The sequence below is a fragment of the Pipistrellus kuhlii genome, unplaced genomic scaffold, assembly GCF_014108245.1.
Source record: "Pipistrellus kuhlii isolate mPipKuh1 unplaced genomic scaffold, mPipKuh1.p scaffold_m20_p_20, whole genome shotgun sequence".
Classification (NCBI taxonomy): Eukaryota; Metazoa; Chordata; class Mammalia; order Chiroptera; family Vespertilionidae; genus Pipistrellus; species Pipistrellus kuhlii.
Genome location: NW_023425516.1, coordinates 19472911 through 19497547, shown reverse-complemented (window position 1 = coordinate 19497547; position 24637 = coordinate 19472911). Strand labels below are relative to the sequence as shown.

Genomic DNA, 24637 nt, shown 5'->3' with positions numbered 1-24637 from the left:
TTCTAACTCTCTGTCCCTCTCAATTCCTCTCTGTGTAAAATCAATAAAATATATTTTAAAAAAATGAAAGAAAAAAAAAAAAAAAGAGTTAACCCTGATAAAATATCCTTCCTTCTTCCCTCCCTCCCTCCCTCCTTCCCTTCCTTCCTCCTCCCTAAAACTTCTGGAGCACCTACTATGTGTGTGGCATTGTTGTAAGCCACCGAGTTTGGGGGGAATGTTGTTGCCCAGGAGTGGAGCACTCACACAATCGCACACCCCTCCACGCTGGTTAAGGAGTCTGTCTGTCCTACTCCAAGGGACAGACTCCTCTGCGCATTCTTGAACTTTCCAAGAAGTGGAATCAGAGCCCAGTATTACCTTCCACCCGCGGGGAGAGAGGAGGGAGGGGGCGTGGCCACAGTCCGGCCGGTCCTCGTGGGGGCGGGGTCTGAAGGCTGGGGGCGTGGCCTAGGGGCCGGCTTCCTGGGGGCAGTTGGCGCCGGGGGCGGGGCCGGGCCCAGGCGTCCTATCAGCGTCTGCGGAACCGCCGTTTGACCCCGGAAGTGCCGGCTCCTGGGAACTGTCACCGTGGACCGCGGCGGCGGCGGCGGCAGCGGCGGCTCGGAGCCGGGAGTGCGGCCGCCGAGGTGAGTCCGCGGCTGGATGCGGGGCACCGGGCCTGGGCGGGGCCGCGGCCGTGCCTCGGGCCTCTCTGTCCCCACCACAGGGCCTGGGCCCTTTGCCCCCACGAGGCCAGAAAGTATCCGAGTTCGAGGCTCGGCCCAGAGTGACCTGAACGAGTCGCGGTTCCCCCGCAGCTTCATCTTGGGGTGAGGGGACCGCGCCTCGTTCGGTTTCCTCGGGGTCCATTCATTCATTCGGCAAATAGACGTCACGTTTCTCCTACGTGCCGGGCACAGATCTGGGCACGGAACAAGACCGACAAGACCCCTGCCCGCACGGAGCGTACGGTCTGGTGGGAGGAGTCGGTCAGTGACAGGTAAAGGCGCAAGGTAATTGAATACAGGACAGGAGCTGCCCCGGGGAGTGGATCCTGGAGATGGGACCGTCTGGTTCCTAAAGGAGAGTCGCGTTGAATTGAGGCCAGAAGGGTGAGATCGGGGAAACTGAGGCAGCGGTAGCGCTGGGAATGCGCCCCGGCCTCGCAGTAATCGGTGCTTGCACGGAGCGCCCCTTCTAAAGAAAGCGCCTTCCTAACTCTTGGCGCGGGGGTTGCAGCGGTGGGCGCAGACATTGCCATGGTCGTTGTCCTTCTTCTTTAGAAACTTCAAGTTCATTCTTTGCCTCGTTAGTGTCTGCCCAGACTTGAGAGGAAAACGCACATCTTCCCTGACAGCCTTCCTTGGTCATAGCTGCAGGGGCCTGACCTACATAGCATCGTCCGTCGTGGTGTTGAGATTCACGTGTTCGTGTGCCTGTTTGACTCATTGCCGTCTTTCCCTTCAAGGCTAAGTTCTGTGAGGGGCAGGCCCGGCCTGTTGTCTGTGCACTTGAGCATTCTGCGGGCCTCAGTGCCCGAGTACGAGGTGCTCAGAAGCCTGTGGGTGGGTGAGGGAGGGGATTAGCATAGACTTTGCTCTCCGATGGTTCCTGGGAGGTCGCTCCTGCCACTAGGTTCTTGTCTTCTCTTTCTGATCACATCTCTGCTCTTCTTAAAGGGCTCCTGGCTGCCTTCAGATGAAAAGCCAAAATATTTAGCAGAGCATTCAAGGCTTTAAAAAAAAAAAAAAAAAAAACACAACAAAACGACTGGCCCCATCTTTCCTATCCAGCATCTTCCTGACCTTGCGTTTCCAACCATGTCTTCCCCTCCCTTCAAACCACAGGCTCTGAGCCTTGGCTCACACTCCCTCTTTGCTTTTTTTTTTTTAATATGTATTTTATTGATTTTTTACAGAGAGGAAGGGAGAGGGATAGAGAGTTAGAAACATCGATGAGAGAGAAACATTGATCAGCTGCCTCCTGCACACCCCTCACTGGGGATATACCCACAAGCAAGGTACATGCCCTTGACCGGAATTGAACCTGGGACCCTTCAGTCCGCAGGCCGACGCTGTATCCACTGAGCCAAACTGATTAGGGCAACAAGTTAACTTTATTGAGTGCTTATGATACACCAAGTCCTGTGTTGAACACTTAGCGTTTGGTAAAGTGAAGCTACCTTAGAGTTGGCATGACCATCAATACATGCAAAGTGAGTTAACGTGTGAACTGAGTTAATGCCGAGAAAGAGTTGCCAACACGTGATAAGCATGTTGCTCCCGTGTTTCTTGTCATTATTTTTAGACGTGAGCTTCCTCAGGGAAGAGACCCTGCCTGTGGGTCTCTTATCGGTGTGTCTTCCGAACACCAGGCCTGGCCTGATACTGTAGATCTGGACATCCATGTGAACACGTATGGTCCATGTAACTCTGGGATGACCAGGCCCCTCAGCTTATCGGAAAGGGCCCGGGAGGTGATGGCTTCCCCATCCCGGCCTTAGCATGTCTCCATGTTGTCATTGAGACGGTGCTGACCTTTTACGGCGTGTCTCTTAAAGGGCCTCATGCACTTCATTCCATGACACAGCCAACGTGCACAGCCCTCCTGTGGGTCAGGTCACGTGGTGTTGTGAAAGACAGAAGACGTGCGATCTGCCGTTCACTGACCCTGAGCCGATCCGGGCCTCTGGAGAAAGGGGCTTGTACTAGCAACTTTCTGTGAATTCTGTCATCCTCCTTGATCCTTCTGTTCATCCATGTCCTCCTTCCCTGACGCCTAGAAAGGTTACACAATCTTAGCACACTCTGCAGGTGAGGAAAGGCCGTGGCTTCCCCTCAAACGACTGAGTCTGGTTGGAGTTATAAGAAGTGTCCTGTCCCGCTGGTCATCAGACAGTTCATGAGGCCCCCTCTCCGCCGGCCTGTGCTAGCCATGGGAAGCCAGTGAGGGGAGGGGAGCCGGGCACTGTCCCCACAGAGCTCACCGGCCGGGGGGCCCGGAGCTGGAGCCACAAGGAAGGTCATCGGGGCACGTTTAGCCAGTCCTCAGGGGTGGGAGTGTATGGGCGTCACCTGAGGAGTCACTGCAGCCTGGATTAGTGCAGGAACCAGGCCTTTGAGGCCCACGGCAGGAGTCCCTTGAGGCCAGCGCTCCAGCTCCTGGGATCCGCCCAGAGCAGGCGCTGGCCCCGGAGCCTGTGTGTCTGCCCTCCCCTTCCCATCCGTATTCCTTTCAGGAGGGTCACCCAGCACAATGCCAGCTCTGCCCCTGGACCAGCTCCAGATCACCCACAAGGACCCGAAGACAGGCAAGCTGAGGACATCACCAGCGCTGGTGAGCCGGTGCCGTGAGGCCTTTCGGGCTGATGCTATCATTCTTGCAATTTCCAAAGTAAATTCCTCCTCTCTCTGTTCCAAGAAGGACCTCGGGGCCACAGTCAGTAGCTCAGCAGCTGGGACACTCCCGGGTCCTTCCAGGCCCAGGGTAGAGGTTTCCGTTCCAGCCGCGGCCTGAACTTGAGTAGCATTTCCCATGTCGCCTCCCCACACCTTCCCTCAAAGCACTTCATTTTGGATCAGAGTCGGAGGGCCGTTCTGGCTAGCCTGAGCCGGCCTGGAAACGGATCCATCCCAAAGCCGGTGGTCAGGTTTCAGAGCTATCTCAGCTGCTATCCGCACTCTGGGGGGGCCCTGATTTCAGAGGTCCCGCCGACTTTGATCTCCATGTCCATGGGCCAAGAAGTGCCACATACAGACCCTGCGGGGCCTGTGAGACTGAAAGCTAAGCAGGCTGTGAGCATGCCAATGACCAGCTGCAGAGGGAGATCAGAGCCACAGGGAGGGGCCAGGCTGCTGGAGGACACAGACCCTGAGTCCCCCTGCCCGCCTGCTGTTTTCCCAAGAATCTGAGCTCACTCGCGCATGGTGGGGGGAAGTCCTTTCCCACGGCCTAAGAGCTTGGTGTTCTGTTTCCTGCTTTCTGAATGGCTTCCTGTTACTTCCTAGCCGCTGTCCGGGCTGCCCGTGCCCTTCCATTGCTCCCAAGAGTATTGTTCATAGAACTTAAGAATCAGGGAGCGCTGGCGCGGGGCCAGACCTTTCTAAACACTTCGCCTGGATTCTCCCGTGAGCGGCACCGTAGCCCTGTGAGTAGGTATTGTGGTTGTCCGCATTTTACAGATGAGGAAACAGAGAGTTTGGGGTCACAGGAATAGGAAATTAGGGGAGCCAGGGTGAGAATCCAGCGAGGCTGACCCTAGAGGTCAGACCCATCATCTTTCTGCTATACAACCTCTTGTTTCTTATCATATCTTTTTATATAAGGAGGATATTGATCAGAAAATCAGAAAATCGAAAACTCTTCTTCTTGTCCGATAGGGTAGCCATTTGCCAAATAGAACAACTGAGCACTTGAAATGTGGACTGTTGAGTTGAACTGGATATGAATTTTAACTTTAGTTAAATTAAATGGACACAGCCCCCTGGGGTAAAGGGTGGCCTGCACAGGTGGAGAGCAGCTCATTATTGTGGAAAGTTCTGTGGGGACGGGCTCCCGGAGTGGCTGGGTCTGGTTTTCCACCTCGGTCCTCCCCGCACACTGAGCACCGGGGTTGCTAGGCTGTAGGCTCCGGGAGAGCGGGGACCTGGTGCCTTCTCTTCATCTGGCTTCCCAGGGCCAAGAACACTCCGGAAATGGGTCAAGGACGCCAGCAGCCATTGCGACAGGCACTGGAGCTGCCCCTGCCCGGGGTCCGAGAGAAAAGCCGCCCAGGAGCTTCTCTCCAGTGTGATCAGGGTGGTGGGAGGAGGAAGGCCAGGCTGCCGGCCCAGACCAAAGCGGGTGTGGAGGCAGGGAGGCCTCTGGAGTGCAGGGAGGACATGCGCAGCCAGGGAAGGCTCTGAACGAGGGAGATGCAGAGCTGGGTACTGAAGGATGAATAAGCATTAGCAGGCAGAGCCATGGGCAAAGGGAGGGCCTGGCAGGAGGGCCCGAGGGTGCTGTTTTGAGAGCCTGACTCTTATGCCAACCACCAGTCACTTGGTGGAAACAGTACCCCAGGGGCTTTGAGTGAAATGTCACGCAAACTTGGCTGTGTGACTTTGGACAAGTTACGTAACCTCTCCATGCCTCGGGACCTAAAAAGGTAATAATAGAACCAGCTCTGTGGGGTGGCTGTGAGGATTAAGTGAGACGGCTGAATTAGCACTGTACCAGGACATAGTAAACACTCAGTAGTGATGGTGGTAACAGTGACCGTGGCAGGAGCATTGAATGGGAGTAGGGTGGGAAGAGGGATGAGCTGAGGGAGACAATTGCCTGATCGAGGAGTAGTCTTGCTGGCCATGCCGAAGAGGGTGACTCTGCTGGCCGCTGGGGGCTCCTAAAAGATTGCCCTGGGGTTTGTACCCACCCTGCACTTGTGTCTTTAGTCCTAACGTGAGACAAGGAGATGTCCAGCCAAGGGATGGCCACCATGCTGTCTGCAGGGTGATGGGTCACGCTGATGTTTATTGAGTACCTACTGTGTGCACCGTGCCTACTTGGTGCTGTTGAATATCCCAAAGCAAGTCTTGGGCCAGATTGGGTGAGTGAGCTTGGGAGGAAGAGAAGACTCACGTGGATGGAGCATTTGGAGAACGGTGCAGGTGGTTTCTTACCGAGAAGGCTGGTGGGCAGAGAGTGGCAGAGCTGGCTTAGTGTGACTTCAGCCAGCTCTGAAGGCTGCGGATTCAGCTGGGGCCTGCCGCTCCCTGCCCTGCAGTCTCCCGTGGCCCCCTCACCTACGAAATGAAGTCCCTACTCTGAGCTTGGCATTCAAGGTTCTTCAAAGGCCTTAGCAGTGTCTGGTCCTTCATCGCCTCAAAGGACAAGCAGTGAGACCAGGATGGCCCAGGGGTACCATGGGTCACTTAGTAGGGCTGCAAGCTTTGGTTCACACACTGCCTCGGTTGCCTCCTTAGCCATGTGACCTTGGCAAAGTTCCGGAAGCTTCCTAAGCCTTGGTTTCCTCCTCTGTAAAAACATGCCATCTCCCTCTCCAGTAGTTGCTGTAGGTAAGAAAGAAAGGATGGGGAACATACCTGCTCAGCAGCAGGCACGGGGCAGGCCCTCGATAGCTAGTGGCTTTCCTTGTCATTGTTCCAGCATTCTCTCCCTCCAAACTCTCCCCCCACCTCCCAGTGCAATCTGGGCCTCTTCTTTTTTATGGCGCATTTTTATGCCTCCACAAAAATACCGTTTCTTCATTCTAAAAATCTTTCTCATTCTCCCAGGCCCAGCTCAGAAGCTGCCTGCTTTGGGAAGCGAGCTGGCCCTGGTCCTCCAGGCATCGTCAATCCCCCTTGCACTCCCACGGTCCCTCTGGCAGGTCTGAGCTGTCCCTTGCCCTGTTTTTGCTCTCTTGGTGGCTCAGATGTGCACCTTCCCCCTGGAGCCTGGTCTCTGAGCCCGCAGATGCTTTTCCTCCTGTGTTACCCCACACGTGCCCCGTGGGGTTCCAGCCAAAGTTTGTAGGATGGTAAGGAAAATAGGATGTTGGGGGGGTGGGGGGGAGGAGTGTGTTTTGGAGTGGAGGACGGGTGAGCAACCTGGCCTGAGCAATGACCTAAGAGGTGAGGTGTCAAACACATAACAGTTTTGGGGAAGCCAGGAAACCAAGGAGATGAATTTAGACCTTAGAGAGTAGTTTTGAACTGGGTTCAGTCAGCAGGATTCTTTTTTCAAAGATTTGTACCTGGAACCCCACGGTACAAATTTTAACGGGAAGGGTCCTAAAAACCCACCCAAGAGATGCCCCTCCCCGGCCCCCCAGGAATCCTTGTGGAACCCAAAGACTCCACAGTTTGAAAACTTGCCTTAGACCGTAGGGAGGCATAGGTGGTTGTCAAGGAGACTAGCAATCCGTCGTGATTTTCCTGTCCCCCTGGACTGACAGGCCTGGAAGTGGGTGGGTGTGTTTGATAACAGCTGAGATGTTGCCTGCTCTTCCTCCTGTTACCTTCCTCCCTGGAGAAAGCAGCCCTTATGCAGCCAGAGGAGAAAACTGAGCTCTCCTTTACGGCGGACAAAGTCAGGTCTGTTCATGGCAAGGTAGGGACTGGGAGAGAGAACTTGTGACTCTGAGCCAAGACCTGCAGCTACTCCACTAGCATCTTGTCTTTACAAAAAAAAAAAACCACTGAGGTGTTTTTTCCTGATTATGAGATGGATATGGCACAATACTTCTAGAATAATACCGTTTCTGTGAGGAAGCATCTAAGCAAATACCTATGTGGGTACATTTTAACGTAGACGCCTATAGGTCTGCAAGGATGGACGGACACGGGGACTGGGAGTGTGGTCTCAGGCAGCTCACCTTGCAAACTTGGAAAGGAAAGATGCTCAGGTCTCACTTATATAATTAAAAAATAATTTTAAAAAAGTACTATTTTCATTTTTTTAATTGGAGAGCATTTTCAAGTCAAAATCTCCCCACCAGAGACAGTGCTGTCCCACACACACTTCTATTTTTTAGCTTGTATGTGAATATGTTACATCTATCTATCTATCTATCTATCTATCTATCTAATGTCTGCTTTATTTTTTAATCCAAAAACGGATTATATTAACTAGAGAGGTTCGTATCCTGCTTTTTCTTTTCTCAATCTTTCCCCGTGTGGTGAAAATATTCTCCAAAAACCATGGTTCTGAATGCCCGCCTGGTGTTCTCTGGATGCAGTAACCCAGCCCCTTTGCCAGAGACACTGGCTCTTTATGCTTAAGAGCTCCTTGGAGGGTCGCCGGTTGGAGCAGCCGCGGGCTGTCACGCTGTGGGTTGGCAAAGGGCCGGCGCCGACTAACCTCTGCCGCGGTAACACGTGGTTTTTGGCTCCTAGCACCCCGGGCAGAAGGCAGAGCGGTGTTTTGTGTTATACAAACCGCCCCCCAAAGACAACATCCCCGCCCTAGTGGAGGAGTACCTGGAGCGCGCCACGTTCGTAGCCAATGACCTGGACTGGCTGCTGGCCCTGCCTCACGCTAAATTCTGGTGCCAGGTAACCTTCTCTCAACATGAGCGCCAAGACAGCGCACACGCCCTGCTGTTCTTGGTTTCTGTTGTTTCTCTCCTCCTAGGGGGTGCTTTTTTCTCTCCTTTGCTCGCTGGATCCTTAACAGGAAGTGGTGGTTTGGATTGCCCTGTCTTGTAATCCCAATCTCGATGTTTACGCAACACCTTCCAACCTGTCATTTTTAGAGACGTGTGTGGCCCTCGCTCATTCACGCCTTCTTAGTCCCCTGGGGTTGGAGCGCTGGCCACCGGCCACGAGCCCGGCTGTCCTCCCACGAGCCCCCGGGTGTCGGATCAAACCCTCGCTCCCGTTGCCTGGCTTAGGTCGTCTTCGACGAGAGCCTGCAGAAGTGCCTGGACTCCTATCTGCACCATGTGCCCCGCAAGTTCGACGAGTGGGTGGCCCCGGCCCCCGAGGTGGCGGAGGCGCAGAAGCGGCTCCATCGCAGCGTCTTCCTCACCTTCCTCCGCATGTCCACCCACAAGGAGTCCAAAGTAAGCCCGGCCCCCTGACGGCACCGTGACACCCGGCCCCGCGGGAAGGAGGCTCTGGAGCATCGTTTCCGTCTCCACTCTGCCCTATCCCCGCTGCTGGGGGATCTGTGCGGCTCCTCACCCCGGCTCCGGGCGGCTGCATCACACCCCGTTTTCATCCGTGGAGCCGAGCCCTCCGCCAGCTGACGCGTGACCCTGCCTCTTCTCTGCGTCAGAGGGGAAAATGCCGATTCTGGTTTCTGAAAGGGGCTTGTATGTGCTGTGTGAAAGCCTTACTCCCCCCACCCTCCCCCCCAATTCCAAAATAATTATGCAGCTGCCCTGGCTGGTGGAGGGAGCGCCATTCTGCACACCCAGAGGTGGTGGGTGCCATCCTGGTCAGGCACACACCCAGGTGGGGTGCCACCCCCCATGGGGCACATGCGGGAGGCAGCCGATCGGTGTTTCTCTCTCACATCGATGTTTCTCTCTATCCCTTCCTCTCTCTAAAACCAATAAGTAATAATACTAATAATACTACCTCTAAACCACACAAACATTACAGAAATATTTTGTCAATAGGAAAGGCTATCTACAAAATCTCCTCCCCCTAATCATTACTGTTAAGGTGCCTGTTTCTTTAGGGAATTTTTTTTTCTTTTCAGTAGAGGGATGTGTGTGTGGGGGGGGGCGGGGGGAGGGTTATTAAACTTTCTTACTATGGAAATTTTCAAAAATCACAAAAGCATAATGAATCCCATGTTCCCATCATCCAACTTAAACCATTATCAACATTTTGTTGATCTTGTTCTCTCTCCTCCACAAAGATTTTTTTTTTTTGAGTATTTGAAAGTGACCCCAGACATCCTGGTAATTCTTCGGTAACTGTTTAGAGTGAACCCCCAGCCAGCTGTGGCACCGTGTGCAGTTGCTCCTTTCTACATGCAACGGCTGTTGCCCGGGTCATGCAGGACTCAGACGTGTCCCCCGCGCGGAGGGAGCCGCGTTCGCTGTGGCGGGCCTGACTGCTTCGCGTGCGCTGGCTCTGGCTCTGGCTCTGCAGGCGCCTGCGCTCAGCAGCCCTCCCCTCTGCCTGCTCCAGGACCACTTCCTCTCCCCGTCCGCCTTCGGAGAGATCCTCTACAACAACTTCCTGTTCGACATCCCCAAGATCCTGGACCTCTGCGTGCTCTTCGGGAAGGGCAACGCGCCGCTGCTCAGGAAGATGATAGGTGCGTGGCTGTGGGGCCGGGGGGCACGGAGATGGCCCCTAAATCAAACCCGAGGTCCCAGAGGTGGCGCTAGAGGAGAGCGGGGGGTTCGGAGCGGCAGTGGGGGACGGGGGGGTGCTTGGAAATGACTTAGATACATGTGTGTCGCCCCTGAAGTGATGGGGGGGAGACGGGTTCCTTGAGGGTCTGGTCTGGGAGTCCTCTGCGGCTGTGTGCTACGCAGCTGAAGGGCGGGGACAGCCACCTGTCTCTGAGGTCACTGCGGGGCTGAGCTCTCCTCCTGTCATCTCAGTCGATCCTCACAAGCCCTGGGATACAGTGCGGTCACCTCCCGCTCACAGACAGGACACCGAGCCTCAGTGTCAGGCCGTGATGAGTGAGCGGCGGCTGGGACTGTCGCTGAGGCCTGGCTCTCGGGCTCTCGTTCTGTGCCACTCCCCGCCTCGGGGCTGGCGGCCGCCTCAGAGGGACAGGACTTGCATTGTTGCTGGAACAGACGGGGCAGAGGGCAGGAGGCCGCTCCGGTGTGAAAGGAATGGCGTCAGCAGCCGGGGCCTGTGCGGAGGCAGCGGCTGGAAGGCTCCGGCAGGGACAGGCGCTTTGTTGGGATGCGACAGAGGGAACAAAGCGCTTTGGATCGCAGCCCAGGCCGCGGGCCCTGCATGGATGGGTGCTCCCCCGGGCACCCCGTCAGTCTCGCTCACCTTGAAGTTGCAGGACACAGTTCCAGACGCCATGCTTTCTCTCCACCCTGCGTTTCTGAACTGTTCTGGCTGAGAAGCATGTTTCAAAGGATGCCATTGCTGTCCCATGTTTTTTTATTATTATTATTTTTTTTTAAATCCTGAGGATATGTCCTTCATTGATTCTAGAGAGAGAGGAAGGGAGAGAGAGAGAGAAACATGGATGCAAGAGAGAAACATTGACCTGTTGCCTCCCATGTCCTGACTGGGGGTCCAACCCAAGCCCTGGGCATGCGCCCTGACTGTCAGCGGTAAAAGATGCTCATGGTTTCACCGTATCCCTTGGGTACATGGGATGATGCTAAGAGATCAGAAGTTCTCCGCCGTCATCAGAACCAGATGAAGGAGAGGAAAGAGACTTCAAAGCCGCCAAGGGTAGATTGGGAAATCTGATCTCTTTGATGCAAATAAAAACCGCTGTGACCAGGCTTACGCATGGGAAAGAAGTGAGAGAGTGCCTTCCCCCGTGCCAGTCGTTGGGGTTCGGAGGGGCCCATGGTGTGGCCCTGGGAATTATGGGAGGAGACCTCTGAGGCCTGGGTCAGGAGAGGCTGCCCGGAGGTGACTCTGCCTCATGGGAGGTCACTCCGAGAGAAGGAGGGGGCAGGGCTGCTCCCTGAGGCTGAGGAAGGTGCAGAGGAGGAGGTGCGATGCCCGGAATGGGGAGGGTGTCCTGTCCCCTGCAGGCCTCTCACCTGTCGCTTGGCATGGCCAGGATATTCAAAAGCAGAGGTGAGAGGATTTCCAAAGAAATGTCTCCTCCGATTCCTTCGCCATATCGAAGACGCAGCCTGGCAAGCCTCCCGGATTTGGCATCCAGATTTCTTGAGAAAAGAGATCCTATCTCCTAATTTCCCTGGGTGACTGACTCCCACTTCCAGAGCCGATGCCGTCACATAGGGCCCAAGCGTGATCCCTCCCCGGGGACGTCAGGCGAGCTGGTCTGACCGGGGCAGGCCTTTACGTAATTCGCTCGGCAGAGGTGCTTAAGAGGTTAAATTGTACCACGCACGTTCCTCCCCCACCCTGGGGAGTTTCCAGGCTGGGCCAAAGCTGGGTGCCAGCAGGGCCCGGGGCCAGGACTGCTCTGGTTCAGGCAGGCTTAGGAAAGGGGAGAGAGGCCCCAGAACCTGCTGGCACCCTCTGGAATACACCCTCTCCGCCCCCACTCGCTCCCCAATTTCCACGTTCACTTCTCTTTTCAGGAAACATCTTTAACCAGCAGCCAAGCTACTACAGTGACCTGGATGAGAGCATGCCCACCATCCTTCAGGTACCGGCTCTCGCCCACCCCGGGGAGGGGGACGAGCTTGGGAAGCAGACCCTCCCCACCTGATGGCGACCTTGTCTTTGCTGAGCCTGGGAAAAAGGTTCACTCCCCGCTCCCCTCCCATCCCCAGCAGCTCAGTGTCCTGGTTCTCACACCACTTCAGTCCGCTCTCCCCTCTGGCACAGGATGGAGCTCTCAGGGCCGTCAAGTACCGCACCTGTCCACAGAGGCTTGGCTTGCATTGTGTTTGCTTCCAGCCACAAGCCTCTAAGGATCCCTTTAGAGAGCTAGGTTTCTCAAATAAGCGCTATCAAGTTTTATAAAGTCATTTCATGAAATAGTAATGCTCATTATAAAAAACGGGGAAATGTAAAACACACACAAAAAGAGAAGAGTAACATTCCCCGGTGATTCCATCCCATCACCAAGAGAATTCCCCGTTCACGGTACCTTCGGCCTCTCCTTATCCATGGGTCTGCATCTGGGGATTCAACCAAGCATGGATGGAAAACGTCTGTCTCTCTCAGGTCTTCAGCAATATCCTCCAGCACAGCGGCTTGCAAGGGGACGGGGCCAGCTCCACACCCCAGAAGCTGGAAGAGAGGGGCCGGCTGACCCCCAGTGACATGCCTCTCCCGGTGAGGGTGCCCTGCTCCCGTCACGTTGAGAGCACCTCAGCAGACTGCCATCTTTTCTGGAAGCCTCGTTTGGGGAGCAGTGGGACGGACAGGGAGCTAGATTCAGGGGGCAGGAGTTCAGTTCAGTTCAGCAGGTTCGTTCGTGTGCTGTTGTGTGAGCTGCTCATTCGCTCAGTGAATCTGACCCCTGGCATGTGCCAGCCCTGTGCTGGGCCTTGGGAGCGAGGCATGTGCCAAAGCAGACATGTGTAGGCAGGGTCGCCTAAGACCATCGGGAAACACAGATATTTACATTACGATTCATTCACGGTAGCAAATTTACAGTTATGAAGTAGCAACGGAAATAATGTTATGGCGGGGGGTCACCGCAGCATGAGGAGCTGGATTAAAGGGCCGTGGCATCAGGAAGGCTGAGAACCACGGCTCTCCGGAGCTGTCACGGGGCGAGGAGAGGAACGCAGTGTCTCCTCACAACAGGAGCTGAAGGACATCGTCCTGTACCTGTGCGACACCTGCACCACGCTCTGGGCCTTTCTGGACATCTTCCCGGCGGCTGGCCAGACCTTCCAGAAACACGACTTCTGCTACAGGTACCGCGCTCGCTCTGGAGGATGGAGTAGAGGTGCGCAGAGCCCCGCTCCAGCCTGGGGACACGGCAGCAGACAGATCGCACTCCTGGGTGTGTGGTGTCGGGCATGGGCTGGTCACCTGCATGTTGCCTGGCAATGCGGGGCGGGGCTGGCCTCTGGCTATTGCTCTCACCAGGCATCTTTCTCGCTGTCTGAAGGCGCTCCTGGGAGCTGTCCAGCTCTGTCTGCCCAGTCGCCAGGCCATCCGGCCATCTGCTCACGCGCGACAAAACATTGACCTAGCAGACATGCGCCAGTGGCGCCTGGCTTATTGAATCACCTCAGCTGGCGACGATCAGATGTTAAGATTGAGCGGCCTCCCCAAGAATGTTAGAATAAAGCATTTCTGAAAGAAGGAAGGGGTTAGGCTGTCTCGTGGTGGATCTGGCAAATGCTTGTAGCAATGTGGAAAATCCCAAGAGGTGGGAAATGAAAATCACTGGCCGATCACTGATCCTCAGACTTCGGGGCCTGCTCATTTTCACTTCACTCAGGCTTTTCCCATTTCGTGACAGCAGCTTCCAAACGCAGCGTAGGTAGCTTTTGAAAGGGTCTTTGGAGTTGGGGTTCATTTCGGGGCGAACGGACTTTCCTGCGAGGGACAGTGGAGGCCGGGGAGCAGCGGCCTCTCGGGGAAGGGGGAAGGGAGGGAAACATTTTTGCCAGATGACACAGCCTTTGTCCCACACACAGCCTGGGGCCGGCCCAGCCTGTTCAGCTGTGCTGGAGGCAGGCACGCCCACTGAGCAAATGCATGACCTCATCTCGAGAACTTTCTGCAGCCTAGCTAATCCTCTCAGACAACTCTCCTTCCTCTTCAGTGTGCACCTGAGCGCACCTGGATCTCTCTCTGTCCTTTGGTTTTATGAATGAATAAAGCATGCACACGGTCCAAAACTCAAAAAAGCGTGAAATAGATAGTGACATCTCCCTCTCTCCTACTCTAATCTGTTCCTCAGACAGCCATTGTCCTTAGTTTTTATGTGGAATTTTCCAGAGACATGCATATAAACAGGCATGTATAAGCAAGTACGCATATTACATATCACCCAACCCCTTTTAAAGTGTATTGCTGGCATATGAGTGCCCTAGGAGCTGTTGGCACTGTACCTTTAAGTCTGATGTATGTCGGTGCAGAAAGCACTCTCAATGTCTAGATTGGTAGATAGAATTCCTTTGCAGGGGATACCAGACCCCATAGATGACCCTTTAGGATTTTTTCCAGTTGTTTGCTATTACAAAACAAAAAATGCTATAAAGAATAACTTTTTGGTTGTCTAACACTATGCTGTGCACCTTGAAGCAAATACAAAATAATACTGAATGTCAACTGTAATTGAAAAACAAAATTGCAAATCATCAAAACGAAACAAAAGAATAACTTTACACACCCGTCTTGCACTTCCGCAAGTATTTCTGAGGGCTGAATTCCTAGAAGTAGCGTTGCTGGGGCGATGCCATGTGCATTTTAACTTTTGATAGATCTCGCCAGATCACCCTCCGTAGTTGTTCCACCTGGGGTAGGTGCCGGGGAGGGACTGAGAAACAAAGCTGCCTCCGGGCTGAGAAAACTGGCGATGCGCCCTCCTGCTCCCTCGGGCTGGCTCTGCTTTTCTGACGAAGAGGCGTGTTTCTGAACGAATGTAGCCTTTTACCCACGTGTGCCTCCGCAGACTCGCTTCCTTTTACGAAACAGCGATTCCTGAGCTGGAGTCTGCGATTAAGAAGAGGCGGCTTGAAGACAGCAGGTGAGGCGGGGACAGAACTCGGGGTGGTGGTGTGGGTGAGAGAAGCCTGAGCACAGGCCCTGCTTCAGCATCCCTGTCTCCAAGGCAATGGGTGGGACTAAGGACCATGCACCTTTGGCTGGTGCATCCCTACCCAGCAGCCCCCTGGCCCCGGCATCCAGCCCTTCCCCCTCAGCTGCTGCTCTGAGCACTTGCTAACGGCTCGAAGCTGTTGCTGGGAAGGGCTGGAGGAGGCACTGAACCAGTGACCCTGGGACCAGCCGGCCTCCGAGCCTGTGGCCTTTTCCCAGCTGCTGTCAGCAGTGAACTGTGAGGCCTGCTCAGCCCGGGTGTGCTCGGGGTGGAGCTGGGTGGAGTGGGATTAAGCTCCCTCGTGCCTGTTCGTCTCTCAGATCTCTATTTCTTCCTTCCCCTTGGCCGTCAAAGGCTGCTCGGTGACCTGTGGCAGAGGCTGTCCCACTCCAGGAAGAAGCTGCTGGAGATCTTTCACATCCTCCTGTACCAGATCTGCCTGCTCCCCATCCTGGAAAGCGGGTAAGCCTGTGGGCGCCGCCCTCAGGTGGACAGCCTCCGCCCCCAGCCCCGCAGGGCCCTCGCCCTCGCTATCTGCCCCCTCGGCTTCTGAGCTGCTGAGCCGGAAGGGAAACCAAGAGAAAAAAGCCTTTCCTCCCACTGGCCGGAGGCCTAGCGCAGGGCGGGCGGGCGGGCGCACCGGCAGCTCATCTGCGAGGGGTGAGCTCAGCTCCCGTCCTGTTGCAGCTGTGACAACAATCAGGGCTTCATTGAAGAGTTCCTGCAGATCTTCAGCGCTCTGCTGCAGGAGAAGAGGTGAGCGCACGGCACTTCACTGTCCCCTTGCGTAACAGCCCCTGCCATGATCGCCAGGCCCTGGATCGGTGGCTGGGCAGCAGTGCCCGTGGCCCAGCCCTCCCTCCCACCTGCCGTCTGTCTGGCAGGTTCCTGCGGGACTACGACGCGCTCTTCCCCGTGGCCGATGACGTCAGCCTGCTGCAGCAGGCCTCGTCCGTCCTGTATCCTCCTCACAGCCTGGGGTGGGCCTGGCCCGGCCCGGCCAGGGATGGGCTGCTGGGGCCAGGGGAGCGGAGGGAGGTTTACCTGAGAGCAGACGGCAGCTGGCTTCCCCTAACCCCTGCCCAGGCCCAAGCCCGGCGGCTCCTCATACAGCCTCCCGGGTGCAGCCCAGACAGCCCTGGCAGACGCCCTGGGGTGGGTGCCGGGGAGGGACTGAGAAATGAGCTGCCTCCGTTCGGGCTGAGGGGGCAGAGAGGCTGTGGTCCCCCAGAGAGACCCCTTAACACATCCTCAGAGACGAGACCCGGGCTGCCTACATCCTGCAGGCGGTCGAGAGTGCGTGGGAAGGGGTGGACCGGCGGAAACCCACCGACGCCAAAGGCCCCCCAGGGACCGGGGATCTTAATGGCGTCGTGGCGACCGGGGAGCCAGCCGGCGGAGTGGCCTCTCACCCGGAGAACTCGGAGGAAGAGGAGGTGTGTCCTCTCTGAGGGTGGGGGCCGGGAGACCTCCCTTCTTGGTTTCTGCCCTGGAGGAGGGGGGAGAGAGGGGGAATGGGCAGCCTCGACCTGCCTGTCGGCCTCAGAGAGGGGCCTGCGCTGGCGTGCTGGGCCTTCGCAGCCTCCGTCCCCCTCCATCGGATGCAGCGGTCCTCTGAGCAGTCTTGGGGCGCCGCTCTGGTGCGGCTGGCGACGGGCAGGCTCCCTGCGTGGCCCCGGGAAGCCCCTCTGTGGGGTGGGGGCCCCTGCGCCGTGTGGGGACCTCTTCTCTCTTGCTGCCTCTCCAGGCTTTTTCAGAGCCGCCAGGTCTGTGGCTGTGCTGAGTCCAGGCCTCTTCCCGTGTGCCTGGAGGCAGGTGACTTAGGGATTAAGACCACCCCGTCTCTGGGGTTGGGCAGCTCAGGGGTCTGTCCGGGCCCTGTCCCTCGCCAGCCACGTGGCCTTAGCCGTGGCTGCTCACCTGTCAGGTGGGGCTGTGGCCGTCCCACCTCCCTGAGGACTCCCAGGGCGGCCGAGCTCTCGGCCGTGGCCGGGCCGCGGTGCCTCGTTAGCAGACCCTGCCTGCCTCTGAGAGCCGGTGCCCTCGCTGTCCAGGCCTCGGGGAATGACAGTCCCCTCTGCCTCTGCCCACCGCCTCTCCATGTGGCTTCTTACGGAAGGGTTTGTTGTTTTTTATTTTATTTCTGTAAATGAAAAGCCTGACAACATGAAGCCACATCAAGCAGTCTATAAATGGCCTCCCTTAGCGAAAAGCATCTAATTACAGGGCAGCAGCGCCACACGGCCCGGGCCTGGGGGCCGCCGCCCCATGGGTTCGCAGAAGCCGGGGCCGTTTCTGGAGAGGCGAGCCGGTGCCAGCTCTGTGCGCAGCTCTGAATGTGCGTCATTTCCTTAAGCCACGGGCTCAGCTGAGGCGGTGGCGCTGAGTGCTGTCCGAGGAGGCGGCTGTGGCTCGCGGGAGAAGCACCTCCCCAGGCCGCCAGGCCAGGAGCAGCTCACTGTCAAGTCCAGAGCCTTCCCACGGGGACCTGGAGGCTCGGAGGGACATGAGGCACTTGGTGGAGGGCCTATGGCCCCGGATTCCCTGCTGCCCCAGCCGCACTGGCCTCACCTTCCCCCCCTCCGGCTCTCTCAGTGCCTGGGGGCCGCCGCCGCCCTGGGGCCCCCCGTGAGGGGCGTGGAGCTGGACTCGCTCATCTCCCAAGTGAAGGACCTGCTGCCGGACCTTGGGGAGGGCTTCGTCCTGGCCTGCCTGGAGCACTACGGCTACGACCCGGAGCAGGTGATCAACAACATCCTGGAGGAGCGGCTGGCCCCCGCCCTCTGCCGGCTGGACCGCAGCCTGGACAGGTGGGGAGCCTCGTCAGGGCCCCGTCCGCGCTCCTCTGCGCCCCGCTCTGCCTTCCCTCGTGTCCCAGGACGCAGCTCGCTCTCCCCGGAGCGGGGTTTCCCGACCATGAAAGCTAATGTCCCCTCCGGGGGTTCCCACAGGCCCCGGGGGGCAGACGCACAGCTGGCATTCCCGCCACGCTCCGTGGGGAGGAGGGACACGGGGTGGGGGGCTGCTGAGCCCTGCACCGGCACTGCCACTTCCCAGCGGGCCCCTGAGGAAGCACAGCCATTTCTCAGTCCCTCCATGGCGGCCCTTCCTGAGTCCCCAGAGCCCTGGGGCAGCAGAATGAGTGCGTGAAGGGGTGTTTCTCCCGTGAACAAATGATGTTTATCAAACAAGGACTGAGTTAGCTCTGCCTTTGGACAAGCTTTTCAGCGTCTTTGTGCCCATTTTACAGATGAAGGCACTGAGGCACAAAGGCTGAGTGATCTCTGGCTGACTATCTCAGGGCTGTTAAGAAAATCCATGTGGATGGGAGCGGGACTGAGGGGAGCTTTGTGTAGTGCGGTCATTCCAGGCGGGGCCGGGAGGGCAGGTGTTTAGATTGTGTGCCCGGTGAGGCTGGTGAAGGGGAGTGGTGAAGGGGAGTGGGGTTCGGGGGGCATTAGCTGGCAGGTGCCCCTTAACCTGCTCTGTGCCCCTCCCCGCAGGGAGGAGAAGCCGGACCCGACGCCTCTGCTGGCAGCTCGTCACAACGTGTTCCAGAACGACGAGTTTGACGTGTTCAGCAGGGACGCCGTGGACCTGAGCCGGGTGCACAAGGGCAGGCGGTGAGTGCCTGGGCGGCGGGCTGCAGGCACCCCAGCTCTGCAAGCGCAGCGAGAAACCAGGGGCTGCTTCATCCTGAGGAGGCGGGCTGCGCGCTTGTTTGTGTTCAGCTGAGTGCGGGCTCTTTAACACTGCGCTTCAGAGTCATCACAGCAGTAAAAACGCATTTTGGAGCAGCAGCAAAAAACAAAACAAAAAACGCACACACAAAATGATCCTCCCGGCTCCGGCTCTGCACAGGGTGGTCAGCGAGTCCTCCTCGCTGGTAGCAGAAGCCAGCGGGCCCAGCTCATCCCTTCGCCGTGCAGGGTGGGCGCTGCCGGCCTCCGGGCCTCTGGGTGGGGAGCGGGGTGTGCTCCCCGGAAAGCCTCTCCCAGACCTGGCTCCTCCGGTCCGGTCCGCGGCCAGAGGAGGACAGTAAGGACTTGCCCGGACGGAGTGTTCCTTTACAGCCTTTCTCCTCGCTGCATTTAGTTTGTGTCCTTCCTTCCTGGTTGGCGTTGAAAGACCATTCATGATTTATTCATTCAGTCAACAGATCGTTGGGTAGTGCTCATGGCCTCCAGGCACCGGATTGATTAGGTGCTGATATAGCGGAGTGGAGCGAAGCGGACATGGCCCCTGCCTGCAGGAGGGTGTGCCAATCGGTTCATCCAACAGCAGCATAGAGTCAGCCTTAACAGGTGCTACAGAGAGGAGTGAGCAGGCCTCCAGCCTCTGCAGGGAAGGGACTTGGATCAGTCCTGGCAGGAAGGCTCCCGGGAGAGGGAGGAGGAGGAAGGGGCGGTGCAGATGGAGAAGGAGACGCTCCGGGCAGAGGCCCCGAGGCCACGGGGAGATGGCGATGGTCCCAGGAGCCGGTGCCCTTAGTTTTGGGAAGAGAAACCGCTGGGAGGGACTGAGAGTCGCTGTGGTGGCAGAGAGGACAGCACAGGAGAGAGAGGCAGAAACAAGAGGTTCCCCACACTGTGCTGGCCTCCCAGAGTGCCCTGCGCGGTGGTGGTTCATGAAATCCGGAGAATCCGGGCCCTGCAGGACCGTGCAGCCTGCCCTTTCCCCGCCGTGTGATGGGGACAGTGCCGTTCATGCAGGGTGGGGGCAGGATCCCCAGCGGCAGGGTCGCAGGGAGTGCTCTGCAGGGAGGTGCTGTGCTCTGCCCCTCCCAGGGCCGCGCAGAGCTTGGCTGGCCAAGCGCTGGGAGAGCGGGCACAGGCCGGCTCTGAGCGACCTGGCCGGCCGGACAGGAAGCAATTGGAACCTGCTGAGTCACACACATTGCGACATCCCCGATCCGAAGCCAGAACGGTCCCCTGCTTCAGCGGCCAGAGGAGCCTCTGGAGCTCCGACTGTGGGTCAGGGGGCAGACAGGAGGGCTGTGCCCCCGTGCACGGGGCGCCCGGCGCCAGGAGAGTCTGGGTGGCAGCTGTTTACGGAACTCCTTGTCCCGGTAGCTCCGGGCTGAGGTTTGCAGAGGCGAAGCCTTTCTCCGTGTATTCATTATTTATTCATTCGGCAAATATTTATTAAGCAATTTACTAGCCTGGATCCGAGCTAAACAGCAGGAAGACGACGTGAGCAGAGCACCCAGGCTTCGCCTTAAAACGGCACAGAGACCGTGGGAAGGACAGGCCATGCGGGACGCAGTGATAAGGGGGAGAGGGGCTGGGAAGGGGCGAGAGGGGCTTGGTGGGGACACCTGTCCGAACCTAGCCCTGGTCCTGCCCTCAGGACCACAGGAGAAATGAAGTAGCTCAGGGCAGGTCACACCTGAATTAAAACGTGCCGTGTTCTTCGGCGGCCCCCGTAGGAAGGCAGTCCGTCCCCTTGATGACGAGCTCGCAGGTCAGGGCCGTCTAGGCTTCACCTGTGGCAGCCACATCCTCAAGGACGCACCTTTCCGCCCGGGGAGCTGGCTCCCTCCCACCAGAGCCCGGTTACCCCTGCCCCAGACCCCACGCTAGGACTGCCCCCCTCCCAGCCAGAGTTCACACCTCCTTTCTCCGAGTTCCCAGGCATGCCGGCTTCCGTTCGGCTCACTTCACGTTGTCTGCTATTTGCCCGTCACCCTCACTAGACTGAGTTCCATGAGGTCAGACCCATTGCTTACTCTTTCCTGAATCTCTCCCCAGCTCAGTGTTAGTATCCTGCCCTCAGCAAAGACTGTTGAGAGTAGTCCAGGCCTATGCTGGAGGCTGCAGGCCTGACCTGCCCCAGGCTCCGCGGTAGACAGTCCTACAGACACAGGCGCCTACACCTGCTTGTACCAAAAGCCGGTTCATAGAAGGTTTTTGTGGAGGCTGCGTATGGCTTGTGTCTCTTCCCACTCCCACCTTCCCCTTGGTACATTCCAGAGGCCTGATTTCACAGCTAAGCTGGATTTTCTTGCCTAGCATCTCGTATTGATTTTCCCCTGCAGGGCTCAGAACTGCATTCCACAGGCCTCCATGTGTGACAAACCAGGTTTTTCTACAGATTCGCAAAGCTCTGAGTCAGGAGACCCGAGTGCCCACGTGGCTGTGCTGGAGTGCAGGGCCGCCCCCGCAGTCTCCCACCTCCCTCCCTCCCTCCCTCTGGGGACCACTGAGGACCCCTCCTGACCCTCACACCCCAAGATCCCCTGGGCTCCCCGAGCTCAGTGGGAAAGCCACATTAAAAGATTCAAACAGCCTAGGGCCTCCCGGGGGTCCCCAGGCCCTTTGGCGGGAGCTCACCACCCCACTGTGTGTCCACATACACGGCAGGGACGTGCCCATTGAACAGACAGTCGTACTCACTTCACTGCTCACACAGGCGGGGTCTGCTGTGTGTTCTCTGTGGGTTGCTTCCTCTTCAGAATTCTTCCTTCATCAGCATCAGCAGAGTGCTGCCCGGAGATCGGTGGCAGAGATGGCCATCTTTTCGCCGTCTCACTGGGGAGGGCGCCCGTGGCTCTCCGTCCTCACGATTAGCAGACGATGCTGAAAACAGAAAATCCCGTCAGGCCTGGTGGTGCACACAGGAGGGTGTCTATGCTAACGGCTGCTCCTGGTGCCTCGGCAGAGCTGGGCCCGGCCACATGGGCGGCCGGTCTGTGCTAGCTGCCGGGTGAAGCCGGGAGCCGGTCTCTCTGGACCTGACAGCCCTCAGAGCCTGACGGTCCCTCCTCTCTCCCCCTGCTCCCTCTCCTGCCAGGAAGGAGGAGAACGCGCGGAGCCTGCTGAACGACAAGCGGGAGGTGGCCGCGCAGCGGCAGCGCTACGAGCAGTACAGCGTGGTGGTGGAGGAGGTGGGTGTCCGGCCGCACAGCGTGGGGGGGGGGGGAGGTGGGTGGTGGAGGAGGTGGGTGTCCGGCCGCACAGCGTGGTGGGGGGGAGGTGGGTGTCCGGCCGCACAGTGGGGGGGGGGGGGGCGGGCGGGGGGGGAGGTGGGTGTCCGGCCGCACAGCATGGTGGGGTGAAAGGAGGGTGGTGGGGGAGGCGGGCGGCGGGGGAGGTGGGTGTCCAGGCCGCACAGTGTGGTGGCGGGGGAAGCGGGTGGCGGGAAAGGCGGGTGGTGGAGGAGGTGGGTGCTGGAGGAGGTGTGTGGGGGGGTGGCGGGGGAGGCGGGCGGCGGGGGAGGTGGATGGTGGTGGCGGGGAAGGCGGGTGGTGGGGGAGGTGGGTGTCCGGGCCGTACAGCGTGGTGGTGGGGGAGGAGGTGGGTGGCGGGGGAGGTGGGTGGGGGAGGAGGTGGGTGTCTGGCCGCGGGGCGCAGGCTGCTGGGAGACCAGGGCCCGGCCCTCTGACCCACCGCCTGCCGCTGCAGGTGCCGCTGCAGCCCGGCGAGGGCCCGGCCTACCATGGCGACGACTACGAGGACGAGTATGACGACACGTACGACGGCAACCAGGTGGGCGCCAACGACGCCGACTCGGACTCCGAGCTCATCAGCCGCAGGTGAGACCGCAGGGCGGCGGCTTCCGGGCCCGGGCTCTCCCACGGCCTCCTGTTGGCACAGGTGCGGAGGCCCGGCCCGCCCTGATCATGGGAGCACGTCCGAGGCAGAACCGGGGCCCAAACTCCGAGTCCAGTGCTCTCCGGCCCCAGTGACCCCCTTGGCTGGTTGGTCCAGCCCACCCTCAGGGGCCCCTAATTTAACTTCATGTCGTAGCTTCACGCTGTTCTTAATGTGGGTTTACATGGAGATTGCCCAATAGATGAAAACTGAGCTAAAGAGCTCCCCCCACCCCACCTCCGCCCCTGCAGCAGACCCCGGGAGGCACCGCAGGGAGCCAGGGGCTGGCGCAGAGCTGGCTGGGAAAGCACTCCTGAGCCTGTCCCATCGGCCCTCCGGCCCAGCTCCCTCTGCCCCGAGGCTCTGAGTTAACGTGGTCTTTGATCTCACTTCTCTCTCACCGCAGGCCCTTCACCATCCCTCAAGTGCTAAGAACCAAAGTGCCCACGGAGGGGCAGGAGGAGGATGACGAGGAGGAGGAGGAAGCTGAGGACGAGGCCCCCAAGGTACCTCCTCGGCTTGTGCAGACGGAGGAGGAGGAGGGGGCCTTCTAAAGGGGGACGGGAGCGCACTGCACACACACACACACACACACACACACACACACCGTCCGCCTGGAGGCAGCCGGCTCACTGCGGGAGGAGAGGGCACCTTCAGGCCCAGTCTGCCCCGGGAAGGATCAGAGCGAATGGATCAGAGCCGGGCCTTTGAGCCGCTGGTTCCCTCCGCCCAGGAGCCTGGGGCCGGGAGCGGGCGGCTGCTGCCTCCGTGCCCAGGATGGCAATTCCTGAAATCAGAGCAGCTCGGAGCCCAGGGGCCCTGGAGGCCATCTGGGCTGGTGGGCTTGAAAATTTCATTTCCAGCAGCTAAATGTTTTCTTCCCCCAGAACCTTAGCTAGAACCTCAGCACAGGCAGTGGGTGGGAAGCGGTGATGCCCAGGTCGATGACGGGCGGCCCAGGACCCCGGGTCCCCTCGGCCCCTCCCGGGGCGATAAGTTCCCATGTGTCCGGGGCCAGGCCACCGCCCGCACGGCTCCCTGCACCATCGTCATGTTCCAGCTGTGTCAGCCCCGCCCTGCTGGCCGGACCTCACTCCGTCCCTGTGCGGCCTCCCCTGGGGACTGGGGGAGGGGACAGAGGCGGCCTGGGCCTGGCCCTGCGAGCCGGGCCCTCCGTGCCGGCATGGCGGGCAGCGCAGTCTCGCCGCAGCCTGGGGATCTGGACGACGCGTGACCCTCCCTCCCTCCGCAGCCCGACCACTTTGTGCAGGACCCCGCGGTGCTCCGAGAGAAGGCAGAAGCCCGGCGCATGGCCTTCCTGGCCAGGAGGGGGTGAGCATTCAGGGGCTGTTCCTGGAGGGAACCCACCCTCACCCCGAGACTTGCCGCCGGAGGAGCCGCTGTGCCCGCCCGCTGGCCGGCGCCGGGCAGGCCGGCCTGTGGGAGCCCAGACAGGCACTAGGTCTTTGGCGGCCGCCATCCCCAAGCCTTCCTCGTCTCCTAGTGCGGCTGCCCACTCACTGCTCCTTCCTCGCCGCCAGCCAGGGTCCCACCCGCAGGCCGGCTCAGAGAGCGGCACCGGGCACAGCTGCCGGGGCCCCGCCGGCTGGGAGGGGCGTGGGGGGACCTGCCAGCAGAGCTCCTCGGCTGACGTTCTCGGGGGGCGGGCTGTCCCTCCCTCAGGTTCCGACAGGACAGCTCGGCAGCAGTGGCTGGCAGCCCCCGGGGCCACGGGCAGACCCGGGACACCACGCAGGAACGCAGGAAGAAGGAAGCCAACAAGTCCACTCGCGCCAATCACAACCGGAGGGCCATGGCCGACCGCAAGAGGAACAAAGGCATGATCCCGACCTGAGGCCGCCGCGCCAGGCCGGAGGGGCACGGTGCCACCCCGCCGGGCTGTGCCCGCAGCCGAGCCTCCGCCGGAGACATCACCTCGCCCTCGTGTCCACCAGCGCCGCGCACCTCGTGCAGAACACACAGTGCCTTACCCACCCGGAGGAGCCGGGCCAGCCGCAGGCCGAAGGGCGGGCCCCCAAAACCTCTCGCAGCAAGACACCTCCCTGTTCTCTGGACGACAGGAAACCTGCATGTTCCAAAACCAAAACAAGGCCTGCGAATAAAGTGTTTGACCTGTTAAGCAATCACCCGTGATGTGCCCGTGACCCGCTCTCCGGAGCCCCATCCTTCCGTGACAGCCACCGAGG

The 24637-nt window shown here is 58.8% G+C and overlaps 1 protein-coding gene across 2 annotated transcripts; it reads left to right on the top strand.

Annotated features, from left to right (window-relative positions):
- The first annotated feature begins 493 nt into the window (after positions 1–493).
- Positions 494–24574, top strand: ASCC2 (activating signal cointegrator 1 complex subunit 2). Of its 2 annotated transcripts, XM_036449482.2 has the most exons (20): positions 494–629; positions 3221–3318; positions 7860–8018; positions 8357–8527; positions 9609–9738; positions 11687–11754; positions 12279–12389; positions 12867–12979; positions 14692–14766; positions 15193–15300; positions 15526–15594; positions 15723–15797; positions 16094–16274; positions 17434–17648; positions 18342–18461; positions 21631–21724; positions 22242–22372; positions 22837–22936; positions 23683–23762; positions 24114–24574. In XM_036449482.2, exons 2-20 carry the CDS (start codon positions 3238–3240, stop codon positions 24283–24285), a joined length of 2253 nt encoding a protein of 750 aa, XP_036305375.1. In that variant the 5' UTR covers positions 494–629; positions 3221–3237; the 3' UTR covers positions 24286–24574. The 2 variants fall into 2 exon arrangements, with proteins under 2 accessions (XP_036305375.1, XP_036305377.1); XM_036449484.2 differs by lacking the exon at positions 7860–8018.
- Positions 24575–24637: the final 63 nt, after the last annotated feature.

Coding starts and splice junctions, on each gene's coding strand:
- ASCC2 (XM_036449482.2), top strand. CDS start 3,238: ATGCCAGCTCTGCCCCTGGACCAGCTCCAGATCACCCACAAGGACCCG. Junction 8,019..8,356: donor ACGCTAAATTCTGGTGCCAG/GTAACCTTCTCT, acceptor TGCCTGGCTTAG/GTCGTCTTCGACGAGAGCCT. Junction 9,739..11,686: donor GCTGCTCAGGAAGATGATAG/GTGCGTGGCTGT, acceptor TTCTCTTTTCAG/GAAACATCTTTAACCAGCAG.